Here is a 14,058-nt window from a genome sequence, read left to right on the forward strand (position 1 = left end):
AACGAAAGGCGCCACACGATCCAAATGCAGGGTTCCGCTGCCTCCTACGACAGAAGGCTACGCAGCTCTCCAGACAGGAAGAGCGTCTACACCATGAAGTCAAAACAGGGAGAAGCCTCACTAGTATGGCACCTTGTGAGAAGGACAGTCGGGAAAAGAACATCTTTGCATTTTGCCGGAAGATACTACAGAAAGATACAGAAGAGCTGATGTTAGCGGTCTAAGGAGTGAGGTACAAACGCTACCCACGGGGGCAGAGGTGGCAGGGAGAATTCACTGGACACCTTTTAATACATTTCTGAAGTGTAGGTCATGTAAATGACGACCTGTTTAAAAAATAACAATAAAAACAAGCCAAGTACTGTTTTAAGTATTTTACACATAATAATAAAATTAATCTTCACAACAGCTTATGAAGCACTATGTTATTCTATCAGAGAGAAAAAAACTTAAGGCACAAAATGCTATAGCTAACGTGTATCTAACAATGTATTTACAGGTTCATTTTGCCTAAGAAACATTTACAGTCTGTGAGATTCTGCTGAAGTTGACGGAAAGCAGTGAATCCCTACACGATCCGTCGAGGCGGAATCCCAAAGAGACCGGCCCTAGTGAACGAGGAAGCAAGGGGCGTAGCAGCTGTGGACCCCGCCGCTCCACGTGCCACGGGTGGGCAGCCCCGCCTCCCACCGGAGCGAAGCTCGCTAGTCAGTGTCCCCCGCCTGACGGAGGAGGGACTGATCAGGTTCAAGGTTCATCACTATTACTCAAATCTGAAGATCACAATAAAATAACTCATGTGATCACGTTCAGAAGCAGCATCCACTTCCTGATTCATTTGCACAAGGAAGGTACGAGAATGCTACGTCTACCAACTGGACGGACCATCTCACTGACTTCCACGTAGAGCTCCCACGCGACCATTCGCTATGGCGACACTTGGATGCAACTCATAATATTCTTAAGAACCGGGCATAACTTTATAAACCAACTGGGTGTAGGGATGCCTGGTTCAGTCGGTGGAGCTTGCAACTCTTGATCTCAGGGTCAGGAGTTCAAGCCCCACACAGGGGGTAGAGATTACTTAAAAAATACAATCTTTGGGGCGTCTAGGTGGCTGAGTCGGCTGAGCATCTGACTCTCGATTTCAGCTTAGGTCATGATCCCAGAGTGGTGGGATCGAGCCCCACACTGGGCTCCACTCTGAGCACGGAACCTGCTTCAGATTCTCCCTCTCCCCCCAGCTCATATCCTCTCTCTCACTCTAAATAATAATAAAATCTTTAAAAAATAAAAAAATGAGGGGCACCTGGGTAGCTCAGTCGGTTGAGCGACCGACTTCACCTCAGGTCACGATCTCAAGGTTCGTGAGTTCAAGCCCAAATCGGACTTGCTGTTGTCGGCCCGTCAGCACAAAGCCTGCTTCAGATCGCTCTCTCTCTCTCTCTGCCCCTCCCCCACTTATGCTCACTCTCTCAAAAAATAAAACATTAAATAATACATATTTTTTTTAATTAAAAAATCATTGTAAAGAGAGAGAGAAAGAGGGAACAAGTGGGTATGGGACAGAGAGAGAGGGCGACAGAGGATCCAAAGCAGGCTTCGCGCTGACAACAGAAAGCCCAACGCAGGGGCTCAAATTCACGAACCATGGGATGGTGAACTGAGCCCAAGTTGCACGCTTAACCGACTGAGCCACCCAGGCACCTGTCAACTGCAGATATTTTTAAAAGAAACTTACTCAGAAAACCAAAAAGGAACACTAAACTGACAAAAATACCTACAAACATCTTTTTAGCCCATTTCTTATTCAACAAAATGCGTTCAACCATACGGCAGTGCTGCTCTAGGCTCTGAGATGGTTCACGGTCACAGCTTCGCTACAAACAAGTGCTAGGTGAGCCTTTATGGGAACACCGCTGACCCGTATTCCACGTTAGTGGGAGCCGGGCGGCCCAAGTCAAAGACTCCACAGCAACCGTCAAGCAACAAATTGCAGAACGACGGTCCTCTGATCCTAGCACAGTTCTCCACCTTCACCGCCAGGCGAAATGATCGATTCTAGCTGCGATCAAGGACACCGCTTCCCGGCGCTGGACGACGGGACCCACGACAGACCCCCACGAGGGCGCGCGGCGGCCGCACTTACGGTGCAGGAAGCAGTCGTACTTGAAGCACCGCCTGCAGAAGAGCGTGTGGAAAGAGTGCAGGCTCTGCTCCCTCTGCACGGACTTGGCGTTCGGCCCATCGATGTTCGGGGTGCACTCAGGAGGAAGTGCGCCCGGGAGCTGCTGCTCGGTCAGTTCTTTATACCTGACGGTGAGCAGGGAAAAGGGAGGTGAGGGCACGGCAACAACTCCTCCTCTGAAAATAAAGTTTCTGAAAGGTCCCATATAGCATCTGTGATGTTCATCGTGCCTCGGCCACACACAAGGAAAAGGTCTGACCTAAAACCATCCTTATTTAGATGAAGAGCCAATTAAACATTCTGTCCGGTATATCAAGAATCAAGGCGCAGTCAGTTAAGTGTCCGACTCCTGATCTTGGCTCAGGTCGTGATCTCAGTTTGTGGGTTCGAGTCCCTCCATTGGGCACCATACTTGGGATTCTGTCTCTCTTTCTCTCCCCCCCCCCCAACTTGTGCGCGCGCGCGCTCTCTCTCTCTCTCTCTCAAAATATTAAAAAAGAATCAAGTTCAGGGATGGGATTCAGATCATGGAAAATGTTACCACATTAATTAAAATAAACATCAACTACACTGACATTTCTATAAGTGTCCAGAGAAGTTCTCCTCTCCAAGCGCCACCGGAAATCACGCGTGTGTTTACTGGCACCACGGTAAGCGCCGTGCAGGGAAGCACCTCACGTACATGGTGTCGAGAACCCGCAGCACCATGAACACAGGAAGCGCGGGGGGCCGTCGGCTCCGTGAGTTCTACTTCTGATAAACCAAAATGCTGAGCTATGCACCATACAAGGCAAGACTGCCTCAAAAGAGCAAATCTTACTTTTCCTTTAGTTCTTCTGCTGTGCCCTTATCCGGAAACATTGAAGAAATGGCTTCAAAAATTTTATCGGAAGGAAATTTCCGAGGCGGGCGGCTTTCTTTGTCTGTATCAGGAAATAAGAAAGGGAAAAAAGATGAAAGAAAAGCAAGTCTTTCAATCTTGCATTTCCTCCACACAACTACATCTAACAAAGCTAATTTTCTACGAAAATTATCAACTCTGTGTTTCACTTACTTCTGACATGTCACATGTCTGCATGGAGTGTCAGTAGGCCGGACGAACAAAACACTTAAAATCAAATATGGGAAGTTTCAGGTGCACCAGGAGGGAGAAGCCCCAGGGGCTAATCCCAGCGCGGCTACTGACTGGGTCGGTGACCTTCTTGCCTGGTCACCTACCCACTGGGGTCTGATTCTTCTTTGTAAACTCAAGGAGATGAACTACATGACCGCGGCCCGTTACAAAAACATCTCGCTTCTTTGAAATCGCAGTTTCTCCCCCACGCTCTTCTGTGCTGTTTACCGATGAGCTCTGCCAAGTCTCCACGGACTATGGACTCTGGATCGGGCCGCTCTGTCTGAGAAGCCGTAACTAGCATAGGGCTCAAAAGCAGGGCTCTCGAGCCATTCAGAGGGGTGACCAGCACGGGGTTCTGGGTTCTGTTTCTTCCTCCAACAGTGTACTAAATAAGCTACTTAAGTGCACTAAGCCCATCTCTTCGACTATAATAGATCTGATGCCAACAGCCACCGCTGGTGCACGTAAAGTGACTGGCACACTACTTGTGTGCAACGATCAATATATCGGAATGACGATTCTGATAACTACCCTGCAAAATCCCCCCAAACAGTACATTCTTTTGTTAGGCAAAGGAAGTAAAGACACTCAAGTACAGGATGAAACGTTACAAAGGACACTCTAAGATGCTGTCAGGACTGCACACAAACCTAATGAAGAAACTTACCATCTCTGTTCTCCTCCAGATCTTTCTGTTTTTCTTCTCTTTCATCAGGGTCATCGCCATCATCATCATCATCATCATCATTGTACTGACCAAGAGCATTCACCAACTCCACAAAAATTTCATCATTTATAAACCCGCATTCTGAAATTCATCAAGTCAAGTATCAGAAATATACAGAGGAAGGTGGTAATGCCAAGTTGACGCCGTTTCTAACGTGGAAGAAACAGCCAGAGCCTGTTAGCACTGGAACACTGCTGTTCAAATGAGGAGGGAGATCACCTTCAAGGCTGGCCTGAGGCAAAGTCAGGAAGAATTCATCTTCAACACCTGTCATCCTCTCTTTACTCACCCCCCAACCCCCGCCAGAAGTCTCCAGTGCCTGCCACTATAACCTGATGCCCTAGAAACGAACTGTGGCCTCGGCCTCCTCCCAAGACCGCAGCTGACAGCCCTCACTTTCCCCAGAAGAGAAGGGACCATGACGACGTTACACACGCTACCCTCCTGCCAGACACTGACAGGGTCCCCTGGACACCAAACGCAGAAGCCGTGAACGCGGGGACAGAAATGCAGAAACTGCGGGAGCTAAGGGGGACATCTTTCTGAGCACAGGCCTTCTGGAGCCCATGTGTCACGTAAGCAGAGGCCCGGTCTTAATTTTACTGTGAAGGAATCTTAAAATCTACATACACTCAAACCATTCTATCTAATTTACATGTTACTGACATTATAATTTATGATATAACCAACTATGCATCATTTTCAAGTTAGCAAAAATGATTCTTCAATTTAAAAGTAGGGAAAACATTACAATTTTTAGGCTGGTAAGCCCAGGCCAATCCAGCAATAAACTTACTTTTAATATTAAAAAAAAGCCATGTTCACACCTATGCTTACAAATTCAGAATCTCTCTCAATGCTTTAGCCCCTTTTTCCAAGAGATTAAACACATGGCTCACCTCTATCCCCGTGTACTTTTCCATCATAGTTTTTTATTAGCTCTTCAATGAAAGTCCCATCCTGGTCTAAAACTTCATCCCCCATATAAGGAATGTTATGTAAAACCGTTTCATCTTCCACCTAAAAATAAAAAATATATTTTAAAAGCAGGCTTATCCTAAGTATCAAAGTATTTTTTAAATCAACGTAGGGGCAAATGGGTGGCTCAGTAGGTTAAGTGTCCTACTCTTGATCTCAGCTCCTGATCTCGCGGTTCGCGGGTTCAAGCCCCACATCGGACTCTGCGCTGATGGCGCGGAGCCTGCTTGGGATTCTCTCTCTCTGCCCCTCCCCGGCTTGTGCTCATGCTCTCTCTCTCCAAATAAATAAACTTTAAAAATAAAATTAAAAATCAGTGTAATGTAAAATACAATTTCTAAAGTAGATGTCTTTACTCAGTTCTCCAGATCTAAACTAACAACAAACTCAAAGCTATAAAAAAAAAATTAAATAAAAGACCCCTCCCACCAAGAAGCATTATATGAGAAAACAAACTGTTCATAGCGGAAAAATTTTAAGAGAAAATACTCTATTTCCCTAATCTAACAGGTCATCAATCATTAAAACTTACCATTATTTTATGCACCTCAAGAAAGGAAAAAGTGTCACACATTACGCCGTGACCCATCAATTTTAAGGCAAACCCAGAGTCTTAGAATCGATAAAATAAGGCTTATTAAAACCACTTATAAATAGCCATACAAAGTAAAAAAGGTAAGGATTTCCAAACTTCACTTAATGATCTAGTTATTCGGAGACCCTCAATATAATAAAAATCTGGGGATATAAAATAGATTATCATAAAGGTTATGCCAAAAGGATTTACTCTTATATGTAAAATAAGAACATTCTACAATGACATAAAATATTTTGATACAGAGATAAACAATCTCTGTATAATGCTAATGAAGATGACAGAGGAGTTTCTATAAAGGTCTGGAAGACAACAGGGGGGAAAAAGGCACTAACTTAGCAAGGAAGAACTGATCCGAGAAAAAGTTCAAGCAGAAGGGAGAACTCAAGGACACCAGGGACTGAAAGCAGATGTGTGGGAGGAAGAGAATTTTCAATAAAGAATAAAAAAGACAGTAATTATAAAGGCCAGAGGGTTCTGAAGTCCATATTTAAACAAAGTAGGACGGAGCTGTCTTAAGAAGCCTTTCAAAGGGCGGCGGGGGGGCGGATATTGGTTAAAAACAGAATTTTAGAATGATAGCTCCAATCAACAGAATGGACTGGCTGAGGGGCCAGGAAGAGGTGGCAGCCAGGGAGTGGTGCCACGGGCTGGGCTGGGACCAAGACGGAGGGGGAAGAACACACCAGGAAAAGGCCACCAGGCACTTGGACTGTCACGTAGCAGCAGGCAGGAAAAACCAGAAGGGGAAAATCTCAGATAATCCCCAGGTAACAAATTTAGGACAACCGCAAACTTCAGAAAGACAACAGGATCTTAGACAAATAGGGAAAAGGGAAATTGAGAGAGAAAGCACACAGGGGGATAAAAAAAAATTAAGATTTAAATTTTAATGGACTGGTCTATCCAGATCCAAATTTACAGACAACTCAAGAGTCCACTTTTCACTAATCCCATTTACACTAGGAGTATTAGGGGTTTTTTTGGATAAAAGCCACAATTAAGTGACAAACTGCTATTCTGTCTTCCCAACTGTATTCCACGTAACCTTTGCTCCCTTAAACGTATCCTAACCACAGGGTCTGCCTAATTTGCCTCGGTCAGTAACCAGCAAACCCATGGGTAACCCTAAATAATTTTGACTTTAAATACTACCTGCTTTCAGAACTTGAGTCTATGAATATCTGAAATCTCCCTTCAGCTCTTGCAATAGGATTCTTAAACTAAATGTTTTTGCAGAGGGCCTTAAACACACAAGTTTCAGCAATTATAGAAAAGTATCTGAACTTCGTCTTTAATCTTCCACTATAAAATCTTTAAGTTACTAAAGACGTTAGAAACATCTATGTAAAAAAAAAAAATCTAAGGGTGCCTGGCTGGCTCGGTTGGTACAGCATGGGACTCTTGATCTCTGGGTTGTGAGTTCAAGCTCCACCTTGGCTATGGAGCCTACTTTAAAAACAAAAAAATTAGGGGCGCCTGGGTGGCTCAGTCGGCTAAGTGTCCGACTTCGGCTCAAGTCACGATCTCGCGGTCGACGGGTTCAAACCCCGCATCTGGCTCTGTGCTAACACCTCAGAGTGTGGAACCTGCTTTGAATTCTATGTCTCCCTCTCTCTCTACCCCCCTCCCCACCAGCTCAGGCTCTGTCTCTCAAAAATAAATGTTAAAAAAAAGAAAATTTAAAACCAAAAAAATTTAAAAACCTAGTAAGCAATTCCTAAAGTAGGCTCACCAAGGACTTGTATCAGTACTTGTCCTTACTATTTTACATATCAAGTAAATAATGAAACTATTGTTTATTTAACAGTCTAAGTGAAGAATTCATACTCAAATTTCTTTTGTTCCATCCTCTTTCATCCTACGTCTATGAAGAATTAAACACCAGCATTTCTTTACAAAAGCTACTGGGCCAGTGTTATCTGTGGAAATATGCTTAAGTTTGTGTTTTATAAGCCCTGAGAATATTTCATACTGTTCAGTATCATTTAATAACACGCTGCCTAAAACTGTTCTCAATATAAAGTTCGCAATTAACAAAACCTCAAAATCATACTGAAATTACAGAATACTGCCTGACCTTCCCAAGGATAAGAACTAACTGTAAGCATCCATCTTTTAACCGTCTTTAATCCCAGGTATGATTTCTCCTTAACACTTTTCCTTTGGAGAATATTTTAACTAGAAAAGACTAGAAAAACCACAACACCGTGAAGGCTTAAAATATATCTATCCATTAAAAAACACAAAGTGTTCTCATTTCGATAACTTTTTTTTTTACTTATTATCATTCTTGATTCACCTCGACAAGAAAATTGTTTTATTGAAAATAAATGATTATCAAATAAACAGATGATACATGATTTACATACCATAAAATTCTGCTGTAGGGGAGACCAAGAATACATTATGGGTACTGAAGCGACTGCATTTAGAGTCTTTAATGGGATGATTTGCGTTGGAAAATCCAAGTCACTGGTCACTGAACACTAGAACAGAGAAAATAAAATTGACTCATAAGAATAAAAGGACAGCCTTAAACTGCAGCCATATTCTAAAGGGACACTGCCCACTTAAATCATTTTGAAAAGGAAATTCCTTTACCTAAGACAACAAAGTTCCTAAAATCATGAAGGATTCTCTCCTTTTTACTCTCTTAGGGTGACAAAAATGCTTCAGATTTTGCAAATTTCCAAAAGCCTCCAACCCTTCCCATACTTACCAACATCAATCAGAATCAAAAACTGTATTTGTTAGCCTCAGGTCGGCTGCTCCTTGCTTTCACTATAAATTTCCTAGCTTGATGCTTAGTTTCTTTTCCATCTCAACCACATGGAATAATAACATATAACACCAAATATGCCTCTTAAAAATCTCACTTAATAAGAATATGAAAACTGTTAGGTTCACCTTTCTTATTTTTATCTTCCCTTAAAAACGAAAACAAAAACAAAAAAAAACCCCAAGCATCATTTGCTGATACTACCGGACGGAAAACAAATACGAAGGGTAAGAACAGATCTGAATTTCGATCACAACAAAACAGAGTGCTATCAATCCTGCAAAAGTATAATCTCGACATTAATAATAACAGCTAATATTATCAGGCACTTTCTACGTGCGAGGCACTATTTTAAACACATCGCATGTCTTATCATATTCTGTCCTCAATACAACACTGTAAGATGGGGACTAATTCTTAGCCCCCATTTTACAGGTGAGAAAAGTCAGGTAAAAATAAGGTAAGCCATACGTTAACTAGATAGGGCTGGAATTTAAACCCAGAAAGAGAGTCTGACTCTGGAGCCTCTGCTCTCTTCCCCACTACACATACTGCCACGATACCATATCTCTATAACGTGTAAGTGCATATACTCTCTTGAAATACCGTATTTCATCCAACCTACGATGACATCAATTTCAAGGCATTCCATTACTTTCTGTATCACTAAGAAAATAATGTTGCCAGTTAAACTGTAACATAATGCTTTCTTATCACAGCAATTCTAAGATGCATTCCAGTTTCAGATGTTAAAATGTTCAAAATTTTGCATCTTTGATTCTATGAAATACGGTAAAAATCTGTGCCCATCTAACCACAGCACCTTCTATCCTGTCTAGGAATCCACCTTTTCTTAAGGAGCACCATTACCCAATTATCAGGCTTCCAAGAACCTTCTCAAAAATACCCTTGGACATCTATCTGTGATCTACAATCAGTGAAAATCGAGTAAAAAGAAGTAGTAAACAAAACGGAAAATCCTATGTATACACACATAATTATTAAATGTTTCATTTCTATTTGAGAGGTGTTCAAAATAGCAGGGCTGGATTTGGTGAAATCACAGTGAAATCTCTGGCGCACAGGCCACACCTGGCCCTCAGCATCTCGTCAGGCCAGGGGGATAATGGTGCAATGGTCGGTCACAGTCACTGCAGCACAATAGTTCCTTCCTGGTGGAAGCCGGTTTAAAGATCAGAGTAGTTAGACAGAACTGTGACGGTGATTAATCCATTAATTTGCTTTCCAAACGGCAAAGACAAAGATTGTAACACTAGAAAGCTCACTGCTCAAGTAAATGAGAAGGTAGGGAACAGTTCACTAAAACTCCAGAGCCACAATCTTCCCCTGTTCCGCACTTTGGCCTCTGATACAATTCTTCATCCATCCGTCCAATAATCCAATAATATTAGCAGTTAACATTTATTGAGCACGTACTATGTTGCAGGCACTGTGCTAAGTGCTTTATATATATCTTAACCACTCCTCGTGTCAGCCTTTGGCATCGCCACCTCACAAACGAGGAGACTGAGGTTCAGAGAAGTTCAGTAACTTGCCTGGTCAGAAAGGTAGTAAGTTACCAAGCCGGGAAGGAAGCCGAAATCTGCCTCCGACACCCAAGAGCTTCCTGGCTGTGCGAGGCTCCCGCCGTGGAGCAGCTCCCGGGGTCAACGAACAAGCACAACTGTGCACTGGGCGCCACACGGGAGGGGCGCCTCTTCCCCCAGGCCCTTCTCCTATTCCTGGTACTACCAAGGCGCCTCTCTTCCTCCTACCTAACTGGGTAAGCTTTGGGGCAAGGAGTGGTTATAATTACTGAATCAAGTACGATACACTGTCCAGTGATCTGAAGTGCACAGTAACGGTAATTTCTTACCAAAAAAAATTAGAGTTTTGAGGTTTTATTTTACACCTGGGGGAAGTAAATTAACACTGTGACTTTAACTCTCAAGATTAGCCTCCTTTAAAGCTCAGGGGGTGAGGGAGAGCGTGCTGCCTCTCCAACTCTCATGTATCCACCTGCGTTACTCAGCGTCTGAACCCAAGGTCATACTTAAGGTCAGACGACTTAATATTCGATTCCACCACTAGACAGGAGGGACGCTGGCTCTGCCTCATCTGTTTGCTCTAAGGATGCAGAAAATACTCTGAATCTACTGAATGAGGTCCGCTGACGTTTCCCCCTGAACAGAAAGAACTTCGAGAAGCACAAAAGATGGCAAAGGCTGTGGCACTTAGTACCACCTCCAACCCCACGACGCTGTCATACCATGACGCCGTCACCTTCATCCTGTGCCCTACAGTCACCAAGGGGCCAGAAATCAGCTCTCTGAGAGCAAAAGCAGCTGAGACAGTGTGGTTTTTACCTCTCTGTCTCGCAATGATACTCAGCACAGTGTCTCAAAAAAGAGTAGGCACTCAAAAAATGTTTCTGAATGAACAGACTGCATTTGCTGATTTTGCCTAATGGAGATTCGCTCCAATTTCCCTTTAAAGCTAAGAGAGCACCTCCTTAGAAAACTGAAGGCCTATACCCACACCTCATGATCTATGTAGTTATGTCTAGAAACCGATCCCATTCCTTAACTATTAACCTTAACTAATAACCATATTCCTTTCATTTATGAAGTAATATTCAAATGCAAAAGCATTTGTTGGTAAAACAAGTTTGGGAATTCTTATTTATTGACTTAACAGAAAAATTACTCAAAAAATTCCAGTTACTTACCAGTAACTTTTTTTTCTTTGAAAATGTATCATCCTTGACAGTTTATGTAATTAAGTCTCATATCACTCAGAATACTGAAAAGGATTTTGACCTCACGGGTCTCCAAAGCATTTTACCTGATCACAGTCAAGGGTCCTGGACTCAGGAACTCACTAGGAGACCTACACATCAACAAATAAAGTTCTCCAATTCTAGTTCCTACTTGAGGATCACACAAGGAAGTTACTATAGATGATTCATCATCAATGGTAAGTAAAGAAGGAAAAAAAAAAAACTATTGGTTTATCAAGGATGCTACATTTTCAGAGAAACACAGCTTACTGGTAAGTAACTGGGTTCCTCTGAGGATGGATAGACTTACATCAACCAGCTGGTACAATAGGCGACTGTGTGGCTGGACCACTGGGAGCTGGAGAGGGAAGTCAAGCCAAAAATAGTAGTTGTAGGAGGACACAACCAAACTGAGACTCTTGGCAGAAGGCTGGTTCCAAGTAAAAACTGTGTTATGGAAAATCGTAGAGGGAAGAGCAGGTGAATGGCCTGCAGGGAAGGGAAAGAAATTAACACACCCTACTATGTGCCAAGCACTGTGCTAGAGACTTTACCAAAGTTAACTTCTTTAAAATTCACCACTACCCTATGAGGTCGGTATGACTCCCCATTTCACAGTGGGACATCCCAAAGGAAAATTGCCATGGCCATTTGGTCTCTGAACAATCTTTAACATCAGAAGGGTTAAGTCCAACTTCCGGATAGTAGGGGGGAAAAAAAATACAGTCAGTTAGCCAAGTTAAAAATATTCTTGGATACTGGTTGGTCCATTTAATTCATGCCAGAGACACAATGAACTGTTGATATCGTCTTTCCAAGTAAAAACAATAAGGAACCATCTCACACCTAAGGCGTAGGAAAGAAAGGGTCAACTGCCACCCAAACTAGAGAAAAGCCGAGGAGGATTTCTGACACTGCCTCTATTATTCTTCAAAATCACAGCAGAGAAAAGATAACACACCCAAATTTTAAATTAGCCGGCCCTTCTGGTGAAAATGATAGCATACACAATTTAATTTCAGACTGTTTTCATGCAAAGGAAGTCCTGAAGACAAAAACGGGAATGAGACAAATACCAAGTTTGGGTCAAGAGAAGTGAGAGAGAAGGGAGTCCCTAACCAGGTCTCGGGAGCGGATCAGGAGAAGGGGGGGTCCAAGAGACGAGAGGCTCCAGCAGGACAGGGTCAGAAAGAAAAACCGGGAAGAAAAATTCCTGACCAGAGCCTGACACAGACGTATTTAGTACAAGGAGCAAATCGAGGGTGTTGGAGCTAAGAAATCAAAGAGTGGCTCATCCCAGGTCATACAGTGCTTCCGCTGTTCAATATGGGATAGAGCCGGCCGACCCAACTGGGGAGAGGACCTCTCTACCTGCAGCACAGGGGTCCTGTGGGAGTTCACTCGAGCATCACAGAAAGATCCTTTGAGGGCCAGTTCCTATGCTTCTTAGAAAACACCACACACACACACACACACACACACACACACACACACACACACACACACATATGCATTTAACACAGAACACAGAACATTTGGAATGCAATTTCAGGAAATTTCAACTCTTAAAACTCTCCCCTGCACCCTAATTTCAAAAGCCTGATTCTGAATGAAAGCAACCATAAAAATACCACCTCGTTAATCCTATTAAAACCCAATGCACAGGGAAAACCCAATGCAGTCTGGGGCCAGAAGGGGGCTACCGTAAATCATTCCTCATAATCCGCAGTTTTGCTACAAACTCCAGTTTTGCTAATGTAATTGGAAATCAGAAATTGAACAAGTCAATACATAAGTTTTGGTAAAACTACAAAACACACAAAAGGCACAGAAGCCGGTAACTAGAGCCATGCAAACTCAAATACCTAACTCAAGAACAGTCCTATGAGCAAGAAATATCACTTGTCACTGAAAAAATAAAAACAAGCAAAAACTAAGAAATGGAAGACAGAGGTTTATTTAAGTCCCTGGTTTCCATAAGCCGTGGCACCACGATCATTCTGAAGCCTTGCTTCCAGGAGCAGACGTGAGGCTGAACAAGTCAGGGCACCAGAGGCCCGAGTTACGTTGGAGACACCAGACCCGCACTAGGCCTGGTCTCTGAGGAGAGGCACTAAGTCCTGGCTCAGGTGGAGATCTGCTCTGGGGACCACCACTCAGGTAGGCCAATTCGGTTGATCTTTGCAGGAAAGATTTGTGACTGCTCCTTTACTGTCCACTGACTACTCAGTTAAGTAGTGTTGAAACAACTAGAAAAGCTAAAAGAGAAAAGTATTAAATACCAAATCCCCCACTCATTTTTCATAGCAAAGGAAATTCCTAACAGGTTAAATATCAAAATATACAAGTGAGGGGCATGTGGCTGGCTCAGTCGGAGCATGTGACTCTTGATCTTGGGGTTGTGAGTTCTAGCCCCATGGTGGATACAGAGATTGCTTAAAACTAAAATCTTTAGGGGCACCTGGGTGGCTCAGGTGGTTGAGCGTCCAACTCTTGATTTCAGCTCAGGTCGTGATCTCATGCAAGATCGAGCCCAGCGTCAGGCTCTACACTGACATCACATAGCCTGCTTGGGACTCTCTCTCTCCCTCTCTGCCCACCCCCCCCCCCCGACACACACACATGCACCCACACTCTCTCTCTCTCGACAATAAATAAATTTTTAAAAATATAAAATAAAATAAAACAAAATCTTTAGGGACACTGGGTGCCTCAGTCAGTTAAGCCTCTGACTTCAGCTCAGGTCATGATCTCACAGTTTGTGAGTTCGAGCCCGGCATCCAGCTCTGTACTGACAGTATAGAGCCCGCCTGCAATGGTCTCTCTCCCTCTCTCTCTCCACCCCTTCCCACTTTCTCTCTCTCAAAATAAATAAACTTAAAAGAAAAATTT

At 43.3% G+C, this 14,058-nt stretch overlaps 1 protein-coding gene across 12 annotated transcripts in view; it reads right to left on the minus strand.

The window, feature by feature from the left end:
- Positions 1-14,058, minus strand: part of EZH2 (enhancer of zeste 2 polycomb repressive complex 2 subunit) — a 63,678-nt gene that overhangs the window by 17,739 nt on the left and 31,881 nt on the right. For 6 of the 12 annotated variants that reach the window (XM_042974628.1, XM_042974633.1, XM_042974622.1 and 3 more), the window contains 6 exons: positions 11,477-11,524; positions 7,978-8,094; positions 4,932-5,052; positions 3,973-4,113; positions 3,009-3,111; positions 2,150-2,313 (listed from right to left, as the gene is read on the minus strand). In XM_042974628.1, coding sequence (XP_042830562.1) covers positions 2,150-2,313; positions 3,009-3,111; positions 3,973-4,113; positions 4,932-5,052; positions 7,978-8,094; positions 11,477-11,524 — 694 coding nt within the window. Of the gene's footprint in view, positions 1-2,149; positions 2,314-3,008; positions 3,112-3,972; positions 4,114-4,931; positions 5,053-7,977; positions 8,095-11,476; positions 11,656-14,058 lie in introns of all 12 variants that reach the window. The other 6 variants (XM_042974690.1, XM_042974687.1, XM_042974671.1 and 3 more) reach the window with 3 other exon arrangements.

This window comes from Panthera tigris, chromosome A2, assembly GCF_018350195.1.
Source record: "Panthera tigris isolate Pti1 chromosome A2, P.tigris_Pti1_mat1.1, whole genome shotgun sequence".
Taxonomy (NCBI): domain Eukaryota; kingdom Metazoa; phylum Chordata; class Mammalia; order Carnivora; family Felidae; genus Panthera; species Panthera tigris.